This window comes from Oreochromis niloticus, linkage group LG23 (assembly GCF_001858045.2).
Source record: "Oreochromis niloticus isolate F11D_XX linkage group LG23, O_niloticus_UMD_NMBU, whole genome shotgun sequence".
NCBI lineage: Eukaryota > Metazoa > Chordata > Actinopteri > Cichliformes > Cichlidae > Oreochromis > Oreochromis niloticus.
This window is the reverse complement of record NC_031986.2, coordinates 37,690,663-37,709,923: the sequence shown is the minus strand read 5'-3', so window position 1 is coordinate 37,709,923 and position 19,261 is coordinate 37,690,663. Positions and strand designations below refer to the sequence as shown.

The window sequence follows — 19,261 nt, the reverse complement described above, 5'->3', positions numbered from 1 at the left end:
TGCAGCTTTAAGTTACATCTTGGCTCATTAGGCTGTGCCAATTAAGCTAATGTAAATTTTTCACTTAAGGCTCCTCGACTCCTTCATGGAAACCAGTCCACCCAGCTGATCCTGCAGGCAGCATTCCCTTTGCAGCAGCAGGGTACCTTCACTGCACCAGCCCAACAGCAGCAGCAACCGCATCAAACACAGCAGAAGCAGTTACAACAGAAGCAGCAACAGCAGCTGGCTCCTCACAGAGCAGATAGTTTGTCTGACCGCTCAGCGACACAGCCGCAGTAACTAGCCGAAGCCTATCAGAAGTGCAGTTAGCCAAACTCAGGTGTGGTTGATGGGAGTGTGAAGTGCAGTTCTGCTGAAAGTGCACCGCTGAAACCTCAGAGGATGAGAAGTGGGCCCTCTGTTGCTCTGCTTCTCTCACACGAATCTTGTGCTGTTTGCACTTCACTCCTGAGCCCAGAGTACAGCAGAGAGCCCGGGACGGGGCTCTCTGTGGCAGCAGGTTTGGCTGTGGAATGAAGCCTTCCCTCCAAGAAAACAGGGCCATAAAAGGCCTGCAAAAGACTCCCCCTTACGCCTCCCCTTGTGTCGTGTGTGTCTGTGTTTGGGTGTGGGTGTGTGTGTGTGTGTGTGTGTGTGCAGGCGCGCATGTGTGCTCTAGTCACCCTCACAGGATTATTTCAGAGTTCTCCCGTCAGTGCAGTGGAGATCTTCACTTCGAGGACGTCCTACAAAACAACCAATTGTTTGTTTTGTATGTTTTTCTTGTAAAACTAATTATGGGTGAGAAAATATTTTTAAGAATGTGGTGTAGATTGAACTTTGACTGTACAGAATATCATGTGTAATATATACTGTAAATATACTGAAGAATAACTAATATTTTATATGATGCATGAAATGAAATGCATAGTCTGTTATTTGCAGCTTTGAATATGCTTTTTTTCTAATACTCAGAAAAAAAGACCTGAAAATGCTTAGTGGCTGATATTTTCACAGACTTCCTTTCTCCTAGGGGATGTTTGTTTGTGTGTCTGCATCAGACAGTGCCGATGCTGTTTGTTGTGTCACAGTTTGTTTAATCCTTGACCCCTATTTTCACACAACTTCAGAAAATTATCGACAGAATGATAGAAAAATACTTTAGTTTTTTTAAAGATGTGCTCAAGCACTAAAGACTTGAAATCAAGATATGAGATTTGATGAATAGAATGGAGGCAACATTAAGCTAAACGTATGCAACAGTAAGATCTGCTAACATTATCCTTCATATCACCATTTCTTAATTTTTAGAACTTTTGTTGAGATCCCTCCATTTCACAGCCATCCATATCGCCTGTGTTGGCACCCAAGGATGCTTTATTTCACCTGTAAACATTTATACTTTTAGATGTATGTAAATATAAAATACTGACCCGTTAAATATGTTAGTGAGAGACATGATCTAGTTTTAAGCCATCTAACTGTTTTAGCTGGGCACGCAGAACAAAAAGCATCCACCCTCTAGAACTTTCTGGGAGACACCAGTCTTCCTGTCAGCCCGATACAAAGATCCCATCCTATTCCATCATACCCTTCTCTGAGCTCTGTGGATTATCGGGAGAAGCCATTTGCTCTGCGGAGAACTACTTTAGAGTCCTTAAATATGCAAATAAAATTTGTAGCTGTGCTGAGTGGTCTGAGATTATCTTGTGAGAACTGCAGTAACTTTGTTTTGGCCCCTTGATGGCAGTGACATGGATATATTATGGCTTTTTACATTCAGAAAACAAACATATGAGTTACATTTAGGATTTCATTTGGAATCTCTCTTCTGCAGACGAGGTGCCGAGCCAGTTCTACCTTTGTGCCTTTTGAGAACCAGCACACATTTTGGCAGATTTAAGAATCGAATATCATGAAGTGTTACCGGCAGAAGTAGGTGTTGTTTCTGTGGGAGGAAAACTGAGGCTGTATCTGACAGTGTCTTGGTGTAGACACTGATGTCAGTTGTTCCAACTTTGGGTCCCATTTTATGGTGCCTTTTTTTTTTTTTTTTTTACAGTGGAAAAACATGTTAACCCAGCTCTAGATCGTGCACTGGCACCATATTAGTGTATTTGTCTTGCCTGTACACCAAACTTGATGGTATTCAGCAGCTGGATGCTAACATCGTCTGCTGACTGATGCTATGCAAGTAATATTGCAGGTAATATTTATTTTTCTAAACTGCAGTTATGCATCGTAGAACATTCAGAGTGAGGACAGTAATACTCTTTAGGTTCAGAACTGTAAGCACTTAAATATAAGCACTCATGTGAGCAACTGTCATTGTAATAACACTGACTAAAGCTGCCTGAAGTTTAAAAAAAAAAAAAAAAAATTTTTCAGGACACACTTATATAATATTGGCCAAATCCAGCAGTACCCTGGGGAAGACGTTTTAATTACCCATTAAATATTTGCCAAAAGCTAAAAAGAACCTTGGAGTTCTTCAGTCACAATGGAAAGTTGGGGTAAGCCAGACTTTTAGTACGCTCACCATAATTTTTATCACCGAGCTAAAGATGGCATTGAGGGGATCAGTGTTACTGTAGACGGAGACCATCACCAGGATCCCCAGCAGACTCAACCCTACGTGTTCTGGCTTAGTAGGCTTGCCTTGCAGCCTCCTCACCATCTGATCTAATGCACTGCCAGATGGTATGAAGCTGACAGTCCAACCTCCTCTTCATCTGTGTGAAATGATGGGCTGAGCTCAACACATGGCCACAAAGTCAGCCTTTGACATCTGCTCCAAGATATCTTGTAAAACCATGCACTCATATCTCCCCAATATTAGAGTGTAGTGTTCACAAAGGGGAAACCCTACCCAATAGCATAAGTTTATTTAGAAAGTCAGTTTTGTTCTAGGACACCTTAAATCCAGCCATTTTCAGAAGACCGAGTCAGTTGCATAGTTTTGTTCCACTGTTCCCAGTTTGTGCAGTAGAGCATTGAAAAGCCAAGCAAGCACTGAGTGTCAATGAAAAGCCCCTCTACTCTTATTTGCCGTTTATTGCTTATGGATAGAGGAGCCTATCATGATTTGGCACAAGCAGCAGCTTTTCTTAAAGGTTGATGCTGCTCAGGTTGGATTAGGCAGGGAGGAAAATCAACTGTCACATGCAACAGCTACAGTTTCTACCACGATAATACCATCTGGGCACTTATGATGCTTCAGTCTAACTCCAGCTGTTAATGTCTGAAAGTTCATTATTCAAAACTTCAAATACATTTGACCTTTTTTCTTTAAATTATTTCTGTGATTTATCGTTTATCATTGGCCACATGTAACTACCATTTTCTTTAACCTTCATACTGCAGATAAGGCAGCTACTGTATGGGACCAGATGAAGAATATAGATTTGTACATTTGTCTTGACTTGGAGAAACAATGCTTCAAAGTATCTTCCTAATCTCTCAAATCACCCTTTTTTAAAAACTTAAAATGATAACGAACAATAATTTTACAAGATTTATCTCTATCTGATTTGTAAGTTCCCTAAATAACTGTCAAGTACAGAATAGAGTGAAAGCGAACATACAGAATGCACCTTTATGATCCCAGATCCCACAAATGATGACAGAACCATTCTGAGTTAATTATTCAATCTGTTTCTTCAGGACACACACATATATATATATATGATAAAATGCAAATCCGGGACATTAAACTATTGGACATTTTTGCTTGCTATCTCACCAGCCTCCTGTCAGTGCAAAAAAACAAACAAACAAAAAAGCGTGCATAAACTGACTCCTTTTTAAAAAAAAATAAAAAAAATCCACAAATTACATTTTCATTGAATCTCTAATACCTGCTTGCTCCACTGTGATGATTGTGTGCTGCATAAATTAGATTATAAATGGACCTCGTAGTCCTAATTTTCCACATGGCATTTCTCTCCCTCGTCCTTTAAAATCAGTGATCATACTACAACAGATCAGTGTTTAGGTAAGACAACCATTATCTCCTGTTACGAATTTCTGTAGAGTGGACCTCTTTGGGTCCCATTTTATGCTGCATGCAAGCAGCACGTGCCTACAAGAATGTATTCAGTGTCATTAACGTGGGGACTTCTTTTTGCATGAGGAGGCCTATGCCTGTGGGAGACCTTGCACATTGTAAGATAGGAAATACAGTAAATAAGAGAACTTAATTATTTTTCTATGTCTGGTATAAACTTTATGGAACTATCATATATATATAAGAAGTCAAATAATATAACTTTTAATGTGAAAAAAAGTTTCGAATAGAGGTTCGATAAACATTTGAAGGATTTAAACTAACTGTGACATACACACAAAGACCCCAGAAAGTGCTGGTTAAGACTTGGAATCAAATTAAAAGGTTATATATATATATTTTTTGTTCTTTTCACTCTTTATTCAGTGTTTATACTGAGTCTTTCCCTGCCAATCAAGCAATAGTGATTTAAAGAAAACCCACAATGTCCAATTTTGTTATATATATATTTAAAAAAGGGCAACTTTAGCTTTTAAAGTTATCTGTGGGTCACTGGCAAGTCTCAAAAACAAGTGGGGGAAATGTTGTCCGGGGAAACTTGAGGATGCAAACCCTACATGAAAGGACACAGTGAATTATGTTCAGTGTTGTGTAGTTCTGATGTACACACTAGAAACTCGGTGTTCTCTCTCTCTGCTTTCAGTTCATATTTTTGTGGCTTTTTTTTTTTTGTTTGGCTCAAGAAATTTACTGCTGCAGTGCGCTCGACAGCAAAAACAACATTCTTTCAATCTTTCATGGCTACATCCCACACAATGTGGTCACACCCTGATTAATGACGGGAGCAGGACTTTTGAACTCCTGTTATGATGTCAGTAGTTCAGGTTTGACCAGAAGATCCAACTTCTGATTTAACTTTGGTAACACATCTGAGTATGAATTGAAATCTTTGGTTACATTTTAGATAAAAAGACACCCTTTGTAAAGAGTTTTAAGTCATGTCTTTTTGAGTTGTTAATAAACCTCTCTCACTACATTATAGGCAAGTCTGATCATGTGGTTCTAGAAAACGTGCAGATATAAATTAATATATTTAATCATTGTTATGTGAAGCTTAAAAACACATATGCATGGATTATTCACTTCAAGCTGAATATTTGAGTTACATATTGGCAAAACTAATATCTAACTCTAAAACAATCAACTCAATTCAGAGCAATTAATCTCTTGATGATCAATAAATGCATCTATTACAACTTTATAACCACAGAATAGAACCTATTCCAGTTTTCTTTCTAATAAGCTTTAAGAGTTTGTAGTGAATGTTAAGGCCTAGAGTTTGTTCTTCTATGAAGCACAACTGGGAATGTTGCACTAAGCATCCACTACTGACACCTGCTGTTTGTTTTTAGGTTAAACACCTCAGCTCAACTTTACTCACTGATTATAGCCAACATTTAGAAATTGTACACAGTAGCATTTTATTGCACTCCAGTGTTATAAGGACACTTAAAGAGGACCTAGTGTGCTGATTTCCATCTTCATTGTTTTTTTGTAAATTCTTTAACTCTATTACTGTAGCTTTGCATGACTCAAAGATTTCATACTGGATCTTGGTGGAACCCCTCAGTACATCCACTGTCTGAAATCACTCATTGTAGTGCTCATCCCTCTGCTTTTCTGATTTGCTTCCCTTAGCAAACAAAGTTTGAACAGCCTGAGATATGATGTGTTAAGAATGATTAATACTTATTCTCACTGACGACATAAAGGCATGAAAACTTGTTTCAACCACTGAATTTTATTTTTTTTTTTGCCATCCATAAATCATTAAGTTGGTATATGTACATTTATTTAAAACAGACAATGGATATTAATTAACATGAGCACTAAAATTAATCTTGTAAATAGCCAGATGGACTAATTTTGATCTGTAGTCCCTGCCAAGTTGATGGCATATTGAATGAATCAACAAAACCAAACCCTAAAGTTGGCTCATGGCTGTCATCTCCCCCCCCATGCAGTGTCTGAAATAAGCTTCCATATACAGAGCGAAGTGGGGAAAAAATACTCTAAAATTAGTCACTGTATCAGTACATAGATGACAGTAACGTGATGAAAAGTGTAATAGGTACCCTTTAAGGTGACTTGCATTAATTTCTTGAGCCAAACTATTCATGGCCCTCAATGTAACCCTTATGAGGCAAATATGTCAATCGTTTGCTCCCCTCGAATTCAAAAATAAATCTGTGTGAATCATCTCTGGTGCTGCTTCTATAATTTACTCTGTGTTCCTCCTCACCACTCAACTCAAACACGGCACTAAATGTTGTTTTAGAAATCAGACAACACATTAAACTTTTTTTATTGATCATTTTTTAAAGATTTACAGGCATTTCAAAGAACCTGTATGACAAACAGAAGTAGTTCACAGCCTGTCAAATATTGACAACACAGCTTTAGCCTGTTCACTTAAAAAAATATTTCCATTGCTTGTACAGTAATCTCATCCACCCTTTGTCAATACATATGCCTAGAAAGGAAAAAGAAAAGGAAGCTAAATAAATACATAACGTTTAAAATAAAGGGTGAAATTTAGGTCTAAATTAAGTTAGGTCAAGCGGTCACGGCAGATCCAACACAGCTATGAGAAGTGGCTTCTACTGCAAGTCTTGTGTAGGATAAATAATTTTTGTACCTGATGTAGTCCTCTTTACAATCTGTCAGTAATTGTGAGGTTCATGCTGGAAATGGCTTTAATCGCAGAGGAAGACTCAACCTGTCAGGGTGACTACTGGCCTTTTCTTCAACCTAATCCCACGTCTTGTTTGCCGTTAGCGTCCGACACCATTATGAGTAAATATGATAATCATTTCTGAAGAGGTTCACGTGAACTGTAGATAAGCCCAGGACGCTGACATTCAAATACAGGTAAGTAGAGGTATTCTAGTGGTTCAGGTCTCTGTAAAGGACTGCTCTTATGTGAAACTAGGGGAAAAAATCTTGTTTAAAAAAAAAATAAAAAAATCTCAGTGTAAGTCAGATCACAGAAACTGTTGCTATAAATGTGCAGCTGGTTCTGGTTTTAGTTTTTTTCCTCTGATGTAAACAAGCTCTTTGACAATCTGCAGAACACCAGGCGGGGATGTGCTCTACAGCTGTCCCACATCTGACATGTAGCAGCAGTAAATAGTACTCTTGAGACATGTTCACACCATTGGAAATAATCTGTGTGGTAACGGCAAGGGAGCTATCTGGATTGTGTGTGATGTTAGCTGTACCATTTGCACACTGGTCCAATCTGACAGAGGATCTGACTGCATTCTCACATGCACCTCTGTAAGGTGTGCATTAAAAAAAAAGAAGCTAATAACAGATGGAAACGACAGTAATACCAGCCTCAACTGCTGTACTTGCGAGGAACCTGGCGGCTCATATTCTGCCAACAGTCACCTGACTGCACAGGGGCTCATGCTTAACATTTAAAATAAACATTAAAAACATAAGAAAAGAAAAAGATTTTTAAAATGGACTAAGTGCCTTGCTGAGATGTTACTATGACGAAAAATTGGCTTCAGTTTCTGAGCCACCTGTAGAACGTTATAGGACAGCAATCGGCAACAATCTAGTTTTCTCTCACACACCGTGTGAAAAGAATACAAGTTTTAAAGAGTGTGAGGAAGTCCTCCCTCCTTTCTAAGCTCGCACCTGTTAATCAGGCCTCTGTGATTCAGGCTTTCCTTCATCAGACTAGATGAAGATGCAACACACCTTTTAAGCAGTCAACAAACACATTTCCCATGAGGTTTGGATGCCATCTACAGGTTGTTAATTAACCTCTGTGAGAAATCCAACTGATTCACAGATCACAAAGGAACAGAGATGTTCGAGGAAAGGAAGACAGGACTTCAGCTCTCTTTTGAGTCCTTCAGACTTAGAGGGTCGAAACTAAAGTTTATCTACAGCAACTTGACTAAATGTTACAAGTATTTACAGAGTGAACCTGAAAGTCTTTCCCCAATTTAAAGTCCAGCTTCTGGTGTGATGAACAGGGCAGACAAGGCAAATGCCAGAAAAACAATTCCCCCAATGATTGTAACTATGGAAACAAAACAAGAAAACAAATGTCAGTTAAACAAACAGTCTCCCTTAAATATGAATTTTCAGATTAAACAAGGCACAGGTTTATCTGACACGATGGGTTTCATTTTTAATCTCTTAAATCTGATGCAGACATATGAACAAACTACTGAATCTTTCTCTGAATCACCATCACGGCTCATCTTGAGGTTTTTGTAGCAAATGTGAATTCACCAGTAATTTTCATGATAGAAAAACCAAATGATTACAGCATTGCATCACTAGGGAGGGCTCCCAGGAGTCTCAGCATTCCTGCAAAGGAAGTTGGGGGGAGGACAAATGGTCCAATTTCTTCACCGACCATGTTAAGAAAATTTTAAATGAATCATATTAGGTGCAGCAGACTGAAGTCTTAGAAACAGGAGTGTCCACCTTTAGACTCCCCCCTGCTTGCTTCAGGTATCACTATGATAGAAAGTGGGACAGCTTTCGTCAGGCTTCAGCCAGCTGCCTAATTTTAAACATGGTATCAGACCAAGTTAACAGTTCATCAGATTTTCAGTGTATAAAACAAAAGGTCGGAGTTTGTTGATCAGAGGGTTTGATGAAGACTACCACTAGCTTTTTCCCAGTAAAAGGTTTTAATGGTGATCACAGGAAGGAGGTGGTCACCATCTCAGTAACAGCTCCCCCTCTTTGCTCTTCACCGAGCGTGTAGACAGGCTCCATGTTAAACAACACCATTATTATACTCTTGTTGAAAAACGTGGGCTTAATGCTGATATACTTTAGTCTCATGCGTTTCTATTGCAAATGTTGGTGAAACGCTCATGTTTACATGGCGATGACTGAGCACCACAGAGCTGTGTGTTAAACGAAGCAAAAAATTTGTATCGAAGATTTTTTTTTTTTTTAATATCGTCAGGTTATTCGAATTACTCAATGAGTCGTTACAGCTCTACTTTGAAACTTTTTGTTTTACTGTTTATTTTTAGATTATACTCTACAAATACCTATTTGATTTTTTTAAAATAAAAATGTATTTCAATCACTGTAAAATGTGGGCTGTAAATTGTGTGCGTACCATTTCAGGGAAAAATAATAATTAGTTTAACAGTAGACTGCTTTTTTCTCTCTCTCTTTGCTTGTTTTTAAATCTAATCCACCTAATCCATCAAACCTTTACAGGATTGTCTACAAATATTTTGATAATTATTGTGTGTAAACACAGCTGCCTCCAGAGGAATTCTCCCAAGAGAACAGGAACCCACTTCTCCTACCTGTCTTTTTTAAATTTATAACAAAAAAAAAAAAAAATCTATGTAAAAGCACAATTTTTGCTTTTACATTGTGAATAATCTAAAGGGAGGCTACCAGACCTTCAAAAGTTAGTGTTATAACGGAAGACATTCAGAAGGAATTAAGACCAATGCATTTTTGGTATGTCTGCAGACAAATTTCCTAACCTTCCCTGACCCTTAGAACTAGTGTGCAAAAGCAAATCACTGACCCAAGGCTCTTTTTTTATTTTTTTTAAACTCTTGAAGATTTTACTCTACCCTGATGTAACTAGATGCTTCATCAAATATTTAAAAAAAAAAAAAAAAAAAGATTAACAAAGGCCATCTTACCTGTTCTAACAGATATTTTCTGGGCAATCATTCTCCCTCCTATCACAGCCAGTCCTGTGCACAGACAGTGCCCAATGGTACCGCCCACTGCAACTCCAAATGGATCCTAAGATAAAAAACAAAACAGTTTATATGCCAAATTTTTTTGTACTCTTTTCTTAAATATTACCAGTGTATTAATACAGCAGCGACTCAAAGAGACAAACAGCCAATTAAAGTGAAAATGTATGGCCTCTATTTATTGTAAAATATATTACAAAGCATTAAACACAAGGTGTCTAACAGTGAAAGTCACAAACCTCCCGGGCAGCTAGAATAATTGTAGTTAGCTGCGATCGGTCCCCCCACTCTGCGAGGAAAGTGAGGGTGAGGGATTGGATGAAGATGGGTGAGATGAAGCTGTGCCACTTTCCCTGAGGAACAGCAGTCCCTGTTCCAGCCTCCACATCTGCAGTCCCATTAGCGAGTTTAGTCCGCTGGAGCTACACAGACAACAAGGCAAGAGGTTTGAAAGACAACACAATAGAGTACTTGCATAGCTCAGTACCTGCAAGAGGCAGGGTTCACTTACAAGGGTGCTATACTTTGATCAAAATTTTGTCCTGAGGTGCTCTGTGGATGGTCCAACTATCTTCCTTATAACTTATTTGTTTTGATCAAGAGGACGTAGATTTATGTCCTCTACAAGTACACCTTAGAATGGCAACAACCAGCCACCAGTGGTGTCTGCAGCTGTCTATGCATCTGCACAGGAATATAATTAAGCTTGACTTTATATGACACACTGTCACTATTGCTAAGAGGTTCAATCAGCCATCTGTTTTTTTTGGATTTAGTCTACAGTACAGCACTTCGATTATAGTTCATAATGGTGCCATTCAATAAGACAGCCTCAGGCAACTTTACTTTATCAGCTGTACTTTAAAGTGCTCATATAGCCTGATGATAAGATCAGAACTTCAACACAACAAAAACTCACATCAGCAGCAGCAAAATGTAACTAGGTCTTCTGTGTGATTAAGGCTACGTCCACACTAGCCTGGGTAGATTTGAAAACGGCGTAAGTAATAGGAGCCATTTGTGAATCACTAATTACTAAGCGAAATGGTGTCAGCAGTTAGTAACTGGACCCACTCAGGAGGGGTTTCTATTGCTGAATATGTAAATTATGTATGTGGACTGGAGTTGTACTACTAGACATTAAAAAAATTATGGTGTCTTTCTAGATAGTTTAGTATCAAGTTAACTTACCTCTTCGTCCTTCTTCTTGATCTCCGCCTGCACCTCCTCCAGCTCCTCCTGACCTTCATCTGCACTCATTTTTAGCCCCTCTCTAAGCATGCGAATGCCAAAGATGGCAAACAGAGCAGTGGATACATAGTATGTGTAGATTCTTGGGATGATGGTAGTGGCGTAGCCAAACAGTACTGTGATGTGAGAAAGAAAAACAAAAAACAAAAAACACAACAAGCATTTTTTTATTTCTCAGGATCTGATTGAAGGGTAATGCCAAAAAAAACAGTCAATGCCAAATCCAAAGTTTTACAAACCAGAAAGACAAGTCATGAATCCTAAGGCCAGCATAGCTCCGGCCAGCACGGTGAGGCGGTTGTAGCGCATGGCCATGATGGCAGCAATGAAAAAGGTCTTGTCTCCCAACTCAGAGACAATGATGACAGATAAAGAGGCGGCAAAGGCATGAATGAAGCCCAGGTTCCCTTTGGTGGAGACATCTTCAGAAACCACTGGGCCCGGTGGCTGGGCACTGGAGGCTTTCTGCAAAGGAAATGCACACAGTGACTGTCAGCTGAGTTACACACAGTTTATGATTAAAGTCCGTATGAGGTATTCAAGTTTGCCCTTGTTGGCTGTAACACTTCGGCCACAATGTTTAAAAAGGTAAAGAAAACTGGCGGGGCCATGACGACCTTCTCGTCGTGACACCCAAATGACTGTCACCTTAACTTTAAAGCAATTTCTTCACGATTAAAAAATTCAAGTGTAACTTAGTCCACTTCTGCTAACGTTACACCCGGAACTCAGCGAGACGTATCAGTTAGCACGAGCCCGGCTAGCCCGGGGCGCGAGGAAGAAGCGCGTCAAAGACCGCTTCCTACACATGACGATAAAACACTTAATTAGTGACAATGAAGCAAAACCTTTCACCTCTTGTGGGGGCTGTTCCGGGACAGATTTTTGCTCCTCTTGAATAGCAGTAACACCGACCGACAAAAACAAAAACACGGCGGTGAGCGGAAACAAGACACACATCACATTTCTGTTAGCCCCACCATCTCTTCTGCCAACCGCGCGAGGCATTATTATTTCTTCTGAAATACCGATACGACTCGATTTGCGCGCTGATTTCTCTCCCGCGTATCACTGCATATTATCTGCAACAAAACCGGATAACTTCATATTTAGTAACCTGTACAATTCGAGGTAACACACGTCACGATCAGACAGACAGACCGGGCCAATTCATGGGGAAGTAGAACCGTGCTGCCGCAAAGAGGAGCAACGCATACAGATGATTGGACGTTCAAATGAATGACGTGGATTGTAAGTTGACGTACACAGCGAAGTGCTCAGTGAATGGACAATCTCATTGTCGGTCATAATGCAATTTAAATATAGTTTTATTGTTTGCTTTCCATAGTTTTGCATTGAAAAAAAAAACTTGAAAAGGTCTTTCTGTTTATTAGTTACAAATTTTCTCTTTAGATATTTTTATGTAAATTACTATTCTAATCCTAACAGTAATGAGTGTTTGCCCCTCTAAATATCAGCCCATTTACTTTAAAAAATATTATTAGTATTAGTAATATTATTTACTTTGAGCAGAAAATTTGCTTGGCACATAAGAAATTTGGGATAAGCAGAATAAACATTAAATTAAATTAAAAAGAAAAGAAAAAATACTGGCAGCCTTCAGTGCTGCCCCTCAGCCTTCTAGTATCCTCCTCAGTTTTAAAATCCTAGATGACTTCTTGAGTTGTGGCATTACAAAGACTTTTAGAAAACTTGACCTCTGACCTTGACTTTGAGGTCGCTGAGATTCGAACTCATCCAAGATTTTAGTAGTATTTGGCAGGTGGAAGAACTGGGAGAATCCATCACAGCACAGCAAACTAGCCTGTTTATACAACATTAACCTGCAGGTTATTTTCATACAACCATTAGATAACAGTTATTCTACCTCAGCTTGTTTTCCAGCAGGTTTGACAATATGAAAAAACAGAATGTCAAATGTACAGTACCCAATATCTGATTTAGAAACATAAGAACTTACATTTCCAGTTCATAAATATCCCACTAAGCAGTCCTTGCCTTTACATATAACCTTTCTTTGTCCTCTCCTGTCCTGTTCTTATGTTTCTCCATCTCTGAGTGAAGTTAGCTCTCTTACTTTTCTCTCCCAGTGAAATACAGCAGCACACAAACTGTTTGTGAGTTTGCTGATGTTTGTTAAGCTGATAGAAATGTTGCACTTGAAATTACCTGCCACAATATTACTCCCTTCATGCTCCTCGCTACTCTTTAGTAGAGCAAGCAATATGCTGAAGTAATGCAACTTCATCCCCTGACTTTTGCACACAGTTTTGCCTCTTTCATCTCTTTTTACCTGGTGATTAATACACGAGTATGAATGTTTGAAGGTCAAAATAATAACTCTCTGCAGTGTAAGTAGTAGAAAATAGGGATATTTGTTTAAAAATGTAGGAAGTAAAAGTAAAAAGTTGTCAGAAAAACAACTATTCAACTGAAGTACAAAAACCTAAAAAATTCTACTTAAGTACAGTAACTTCGTATTTGTACTTTGTTACTTCCCACCTCTGAATGTGGCAATAAACACTTAGCATTGTAGCTGGAAATTAACTCAATAAAAAAATAAAATTCTTATAAAGAAAAGTTGTTCTTTTTAACAAGTCATAAAACAGTTTAATATGGTATATGTATTTTTTTAGGTAGTTAAAAATAGATCATCACTTCTAAAAGCCTAAATAAGCAGTAGTGATTTATGTTGAATCAATATTTAAACATCAGCACTCTTATCATATGCAGTTTTACAAGGCATGTCATTTTAGTTTTCTGAGCAAAGATTGACAATTACAAACATCGCCATCTAGTGGAATCTAAGTGGAGTTTTTTAATATGCGTGAACCATTTGGCTAATATTTTTGTGAATGCATCAGGGGCAATTTGTGGTTCAGTATCTAAAGGATAACAGATACTTCATCATGCAAACTAGTGTACCACCAAACCCCTGATTGATTGATGACTTGATTTCCCTCCTGAAAGTAACGTTGCCGTGTTTGTGCCTCTTTAAACAACAATAATACTTTTTCTTGAATAAAGTTTCTTTATTCATTACAACATGTCCATATCATGTTACTTTTTGTTTTAAAGTAAAACTCCTTGTTGTTCAGGTATTAAAACAATACATTCTGTTTTGCTATAAAAAGAAAAATATTCAAGTCCACAATGTTTTGAAGGTTTCTTTTTCACATAAACATTTAGAGATTACATTACCAGTTATAACTCGAGAGGCTGACATACTGTAAAAGGAAACAAAACACTTCTAGGTACTTCATCGTAAGAAAAACAAGTTCTTAATGTAATGAACAAATAAATTCCAGCAATGTTCCTCACAGTGTCTTCACATCAGTTGGAGAAAGTTCTCACCTGTAGAGTCTTCTGCCAGAACTCAAACCCAGTGTTGGCCTCTTAGCTGTCAAGCAGCTCAGTTAAATTTGGAGGTTTAAAAGAACGTTCAGAAAGAGATGCTCTTAAGGTTTCTGCTCCTCAGACATCACTGACAGTTTTTTTTACAGTTCCCATTTATTACCACAAAAAGACGAATATAGTGTCTGAGTATTCATAGCACAAATGGTATAAATGCTCTTCTATGCCTTGGGTATGACTTGTATTTGCTAACGTAAAGGTCATGACAAAGCTGTCCTGCCAGTGCTTGGTTGAAGAGCACATACAGTACCACAAGCCACCAGGTGAAAGAGAGGCCTCTGAAAACAAAGCTCAACGAGATGTAGATCAACAGCTCAGCAAAGTAATGGGGGCAAGAAACCAGCTCAAACCAACCTCCCTCTGGCACTCTGTGAGTCAGTGTTTCCACTGTTCCTGCATGACATGACAAAAAACAAGAAAAAGTGACATCAACAACTTTCAACGTTTACGTAGACCGGTTTACAATTTCCAGTGTGTATCAAGTTAAAGCTGTGCTAATTAACAACGGATCAAATTACTGTCTGTCGTGAAAAATCTCACTCACGGCGCCAAAACCACAGAATTATATCCCAGCTCTGCAGTTCCTCTCAGCATTTTAGCCTCCTTTAGCTAATGGTTTTTGAAATATTCATGCTTAAACATGGCGTTGGTTTTCAAAGTGTAAAAAAACAAAAACCAGAAAAAACATGCTGAAAGTGACCATTTAAAAAAAAAATGTTTTGAAAAGTATTTGATACCTAAAGCTAAAATTTAACAGCAATCATTACAAGTGTCCTAACTTTGGAACACAAGTTCCTTAGGCAAATATGAGCTAGTTGAGCTAAAGGCGATTTGGAGATGGAATGGCCCATGTGCTTTATGGCCAACACATAAACAGAAAACAGATTGCAGAGGAAGTTAACTTCAAGCTGTCAATTCCTTGATCATTAATATTCAAATTAAGATAAGATAAGATAAAACTTTATTAATCCCTCGGGTGGGTTCCTCTGGGAAATTCGGTGAAATTCTCAGTGATAGCAATAATGTCGGAGGCAGCAAAGAAAAAGAAAAAGAAAAACAAACAAAAAAACAGAGCGAGAGAGAGTACCATAGGTTTACCTGACTTTCCAGTGCGAAGCCTGGCCAGCAGGACCATGGACTGATGCTGCAGCCATGAGGCCCAAATGAAGAGCACAAACCCAGCAACCTGCAACCAGTCCAGCTGAGAGAGGAGGGTGCTTCTCTCTAAAAGAAATGGTGGAAGCATCAATACCGCAAAGCAGATGAACCAGGGAATTATGCACATAGAAAGCACCAACTCAAACCTTTTTCCATACGATCACAGCAGAGGATCGTCAACCCTAACATGATGTAATACCCCAGGCCGAACATGTATTGTACCAAGTGCATTGCCCCATCAGAGAAAACACTGACAAACAGGCACTCCAGCAGCCTCCTGAGGGAGTGGACCCACAGCAACAGCTGCACCAGGACAGTGGACAGCTTTGGGACTGCAGACAACACTAAAATCAGACACAAAAATGAATTAAACAGAAAAACAACCATTTTTTCTTTAGCCTACCTTGACTGTCACTGCCGGGTGCACCTGTCAAAATGTCTAAAAAGTCGCTCAACCACAAAGGATACTGATGCTGAAATATAAAGCTGAGGTACAAGACCAGAAGAAGACCATTCCAGCCAACAGAGACTGCATAGAAGTGCCAGAACCACCTGGAAGGGGAAAAGCATCCCACGTTTAAATCTTTAAAAAGTAAACAATGATTCAAAACCACCTAAATGTTCGGTTAGATATAGTAGGATATAAAATACATTACAGTAAAGTTCTCTCATTCACTGTCACCTTTTTGGGACGTCAAAAACCCGCAGCCAGTCGTCTCGCTTTAAGCTCTGTTTAGTTTTTCCGTAACGAATAAGGTCCTGAAATAAAACGTAAGCGCGACACGTGTCAAATCTTCTCGGCAACAGTCGCGACACTTTGTGGGCACAAAAAGCAACGAGGAAGCACAAAGCCAGAGACGACCACACAACGTTAATGACACTCAACCCCACTGAGCTCCACATCGTTTTGAAGGTGTGCGGGTCTGCAGTTATTGTTTTGTGCAACACGGAAAAGAGGCCGCCGGTAAAACGTACTGCTAAGGTTCCGGATGAGATGCAATAACAGGGAATAGCAACCGGTTATTTCTTTATAGCACAATAATATATGTATTGATTTAATTAATCAATTTAATTATTTAAACATCTATACATTTATTTAATTGCAAAGTGTTTTTGCATTTATTTTATTCGGCACGCACTGTTTTGAAGTGAGCATTACGACCCATTTAACGTTCGCGCAGCAGAGGGCAGCATTTGAATATTTCCTCACACACCACCAGAAAATAGAGCTCTATGTAAACGTCCAAAAATGTTTATGTTTGTGTAAGGGGAAGTTTTATTTTGAACAGGAAATGTTTAGTAATGTGCTAAGGAGGTATTTGGATTGGGGAAAAGATTTCATCATTTTATTTGCCCATGTTTTTTGATTGACTGACTGATAAATAAACATCAACGCTAATACAGAAGTTGTATATATAAAAATAAAGAACAAACTCAATTTGAAAAAAAAAACAAAAAACAAAAAACCCAACCCTGTAAAATGTGAATAAAAACAGAAAACAATGATTTTCAAATCTTACAAACCCATATTTTATTTACAATAGAACACAGAAAAGATCAAATGAGAATGAGAAAACGAATATGAGAATATGAGAAAATTTACAATTTTAACAAAAATGTTTGCTTATTCTGAATTTGCAGCTGCACATCTCAAATAACATTAGAACAACTACAGACTGGAAAAGTAGGTTGTCCTACAAAGAAGCATCACAAAGAACATTTTGCAATTGATTTTGTTAACTTGCAATATCTTAGTAACACGACTGAGTATAAAAAGAGCACCTTAGAAAAGATGGGCAGTGGTTTGCCTTTCTGCAAAAAGCTGAATCTGAAAATTGTGGAATATTTTGAGAATAATCTTTTTCAATGTAAAATTGTGAAGACTGTGAATATCTCATCACCTATAGTACATAATATCAAACAATTCCCCGAATATGAAGAAATGTTTTTGCATAAAAGACAAGGCTAAAAATCAATATTCAATGCCTATGACTTTCAGGCCCAGAGAAAAATTGAAATTTTCAATTGTTTCAGGCAAACAAATAACACCACGCCCTCCAGACTAAAGAGGAGATGGACAATCTGGCTTGTTATCAGTGCTCAGTTGAAAAGCCTGCATCTCAGATAATATGGTACATCCAAAAGGGCATCAAAGCTGAAAGGTATATACAGGTTTTAGAAAAACAAATGCTCCCACCTGAATGTTGTTTTTGTTGCATATTTCAGCAAAACAATACTAAAGAGCTTACTGCATCTATTACAGCAACATAGGTTTGTTGTAAAAAATTCTGGGTGTTGAAACGGCCTGACTGCAATTCTGATTTTTCACCAACCGAGAACATTTGAAATATCATGAAACTCTAGGTGTTCTAGGTGTTGAGCAGCTAGAATCCTGTATCAAGGTATATATACGTAGCAGCAGGCCTCCTCAGTTCCCAGACATTTGCAGACTGTTGTTAAGAGAAGAAGCGCTAGACAGCACTAAACATGACCCTGTCCCAAGTTTTGAGACATGTCGCTACTCTGAAATTCCAAATGAGCTAAAAATTTCTTAAAATGGTACATTTTCTCCAGTTTAAACACTTGATCTACTTTTCCATGTTCTATAGCGAATAATATATGCATTGAAGAGATGTGCATTACGTTCTGCCTTTACATTTTACACAGCATCCAACATTTTGGAACTGGATTTGTATAAAATAGATTAAAGCTACAAATCTGGCCAAAATCAGTATAGATTGGTTTTGCTGTTTATCTACCATATTGTACCAGGGAAACAAATACATTGGTATTCTAAATGAAAATAAACTGTTTCAAAGATCTTTATTGCACAATTTCTAAACAATCCAAAATTAATTTGACAAAACACATGCACAACAGCCCCTGCTGATGAATATCAGTATATTTGATCTTATTTGTATATGAATATCAGTTAGGAAATAGTCTGAATGTCATATTGGCAAACTAAGTTAGTTTTGTGAACCTGTTGCTATTTGAGAAATCATGAAGCACTTTGTAACTAGTTCTGTGAATACTCAGTAAACCATTTAGTGGATAAGAAGTAATGCATAAAATCTAATGTGTATAAAGTGTTACATTTTATGCTTTATGTGGTAGGAGTTCTCACCCAAAGAAGCTGTTTTCCATAAACTGCACAGTTTCATAACACATGATTTTAAGGGCATGACTGAAGACGTTTAACTGACCTTGCAGCTTCAGTTCTTGATGCAGAGCAGGAAAAGTAAGTGTTTGTATGAAAGACTTGCCGAGGTCTTTGAGGCATTAGATTCCAGGATGCCTCTTAGAGGAGCACAGTATCCTGCCCGAGGAAGTGTGGACAGTTTCCTGCCTCCCTCCCTTCTCTGTCCTCAGTGTCCTTGTCTTTTTTTTTTTCCTGTGCCAAGAGCTGGACCTCCATTAGGCCCCAAAAGATTGCATAAATATCTCACCAAGCTGGCATTGCTTTCATAAATACCCTGTGAGCACATTTTGAAAGCATTACAGGAGGAAGAAAAACTGAAATTTTCCAGTACAAAGAGACAAAAGTCAGAAGTCTTGTAATGACAAAGTTTTTGATGCTGTTTTCAAAATTTTTATTGTTGCTTTCATGTCAGTTGATTTTCACAAATAATTTAGTAATTTTAGTCTCTTGTTACAA

At 38.2% G+C, this 19,261-nt stretch overlaps 3 protein-coding genes across 3 annotated transcripts in view; 1 reads left to right on the top strand and 2 right to left on the bottom strand.

Annotated features, from left to right (window-relative positions):
• The window catches only part of clocka (clock circadian regulator a), a 32,439-nt gene extending 25,686 nt beyond the window's left edge, over positions 1-6,753 (top strand). Inside the window, exon 23 of the mRNA XM_019351792.2 lies at positions 70-6,753. Within this exon, the coding sequence (XP_019207337.1) occupies positions 70-282 (213 nt within the window). The 3' untranslated portion in view covers positions 283-6,753. The remainder of the gene's footprint in view (positions 1-69) is intronic.
• On the bottom strand, positions 6,318-12,212 carry tmem165 (transmembrane protein 165). The gene is made up of 6 exons (XM_003439935.5): positions 11,866-12,212; positions 11,250-11,475; positions 10,951-11,126; positions 9,999-10,181; positions 9,700-9,805; positions 6,318-8,087 (listed from the first exon to the last, which is right to left on the bottom strand). Exons 1-6 carry the CDS (start codon positions 12,016-12,018, stop codon positions 8,011-8,013), a joined length of 921 nt encoding a protein of 306 aa, XP_003439983.1. The 5' UTR covers positions 12,019-12,212; the 3' UTR covers positions 6,318-8,010.
• Positions 12,213-14,048: 1,836 nt separating this feature from the next.
• On the bottom strand, positions 14,049-16,563 carry srd5a3 (steroid 5 alpha-reductase 3). Its single transcript, XM_005478884.3, has 5 exons — positions 16,286-16,563; positions 16,007-16,155; positions 15,750-15,935; positions 15,544-15,669; positions 14,049-14,838 (listed from the first exon to the last, which is right to left on the bottom strand). The coding sequence occupies exons 1-5, from the start codon at positions 16,504-16,506 to the stop codon at positions 14,579-14,581; spliced, it is 942 nt and encodes a 313-aa protein (XP_005478941.1). The 5' UTR covers positions 16,507-16,563; the 3' UTR covers positions 14,049-14,578.
• Between the last annotated feature and the right edge of the window lie 2,698 nt (positions 16,564-19,261).

Coding starts and splice junctions, on each gene's coding strand:
- tmem165 (XM_003439935.5), bottom strand. CDS start 12,018: ATGCCTCGCGCGGTTGGCAGAAGAGATGGTGGGGCTAACAGAAATGTG. Junction 11,127..11,249: donor ATTCATGACTTGTCTTTCTG/GTTTGTAAAACT, acceptor CTCACATCACAG/TACTGTTTGGCTACGCCACT. Junction 10,182..10,950: donor TCAAGAAGAAGGACGAAGAG/GTAAGTTAACTT, acceptor TTGTCTGTGTAG/CTCCAGCGGACTAAACTCGC.
- srd5a3 (XM_005478884.3), bottom strand. CDS start 16,506: ATGTGGAGCTCAGTGGGGTTGAGTGTCATTAACGTTGTGTGGTCGTCT. Junction 16,156..16,285: donor GTTTTTGACGTCCCAAAAAG/GTGACAGTGAAT, acceptor TTCCCCTTCCAG/GTGGTTCTGGCACTTCTATG. Junction 14,839..15,543: donor GCTTCGCACTGGAAAGTCAG/GTAAACCTATGG, acceptor CATGTCATGCAG/GAACAGTGGAAACACTGACT.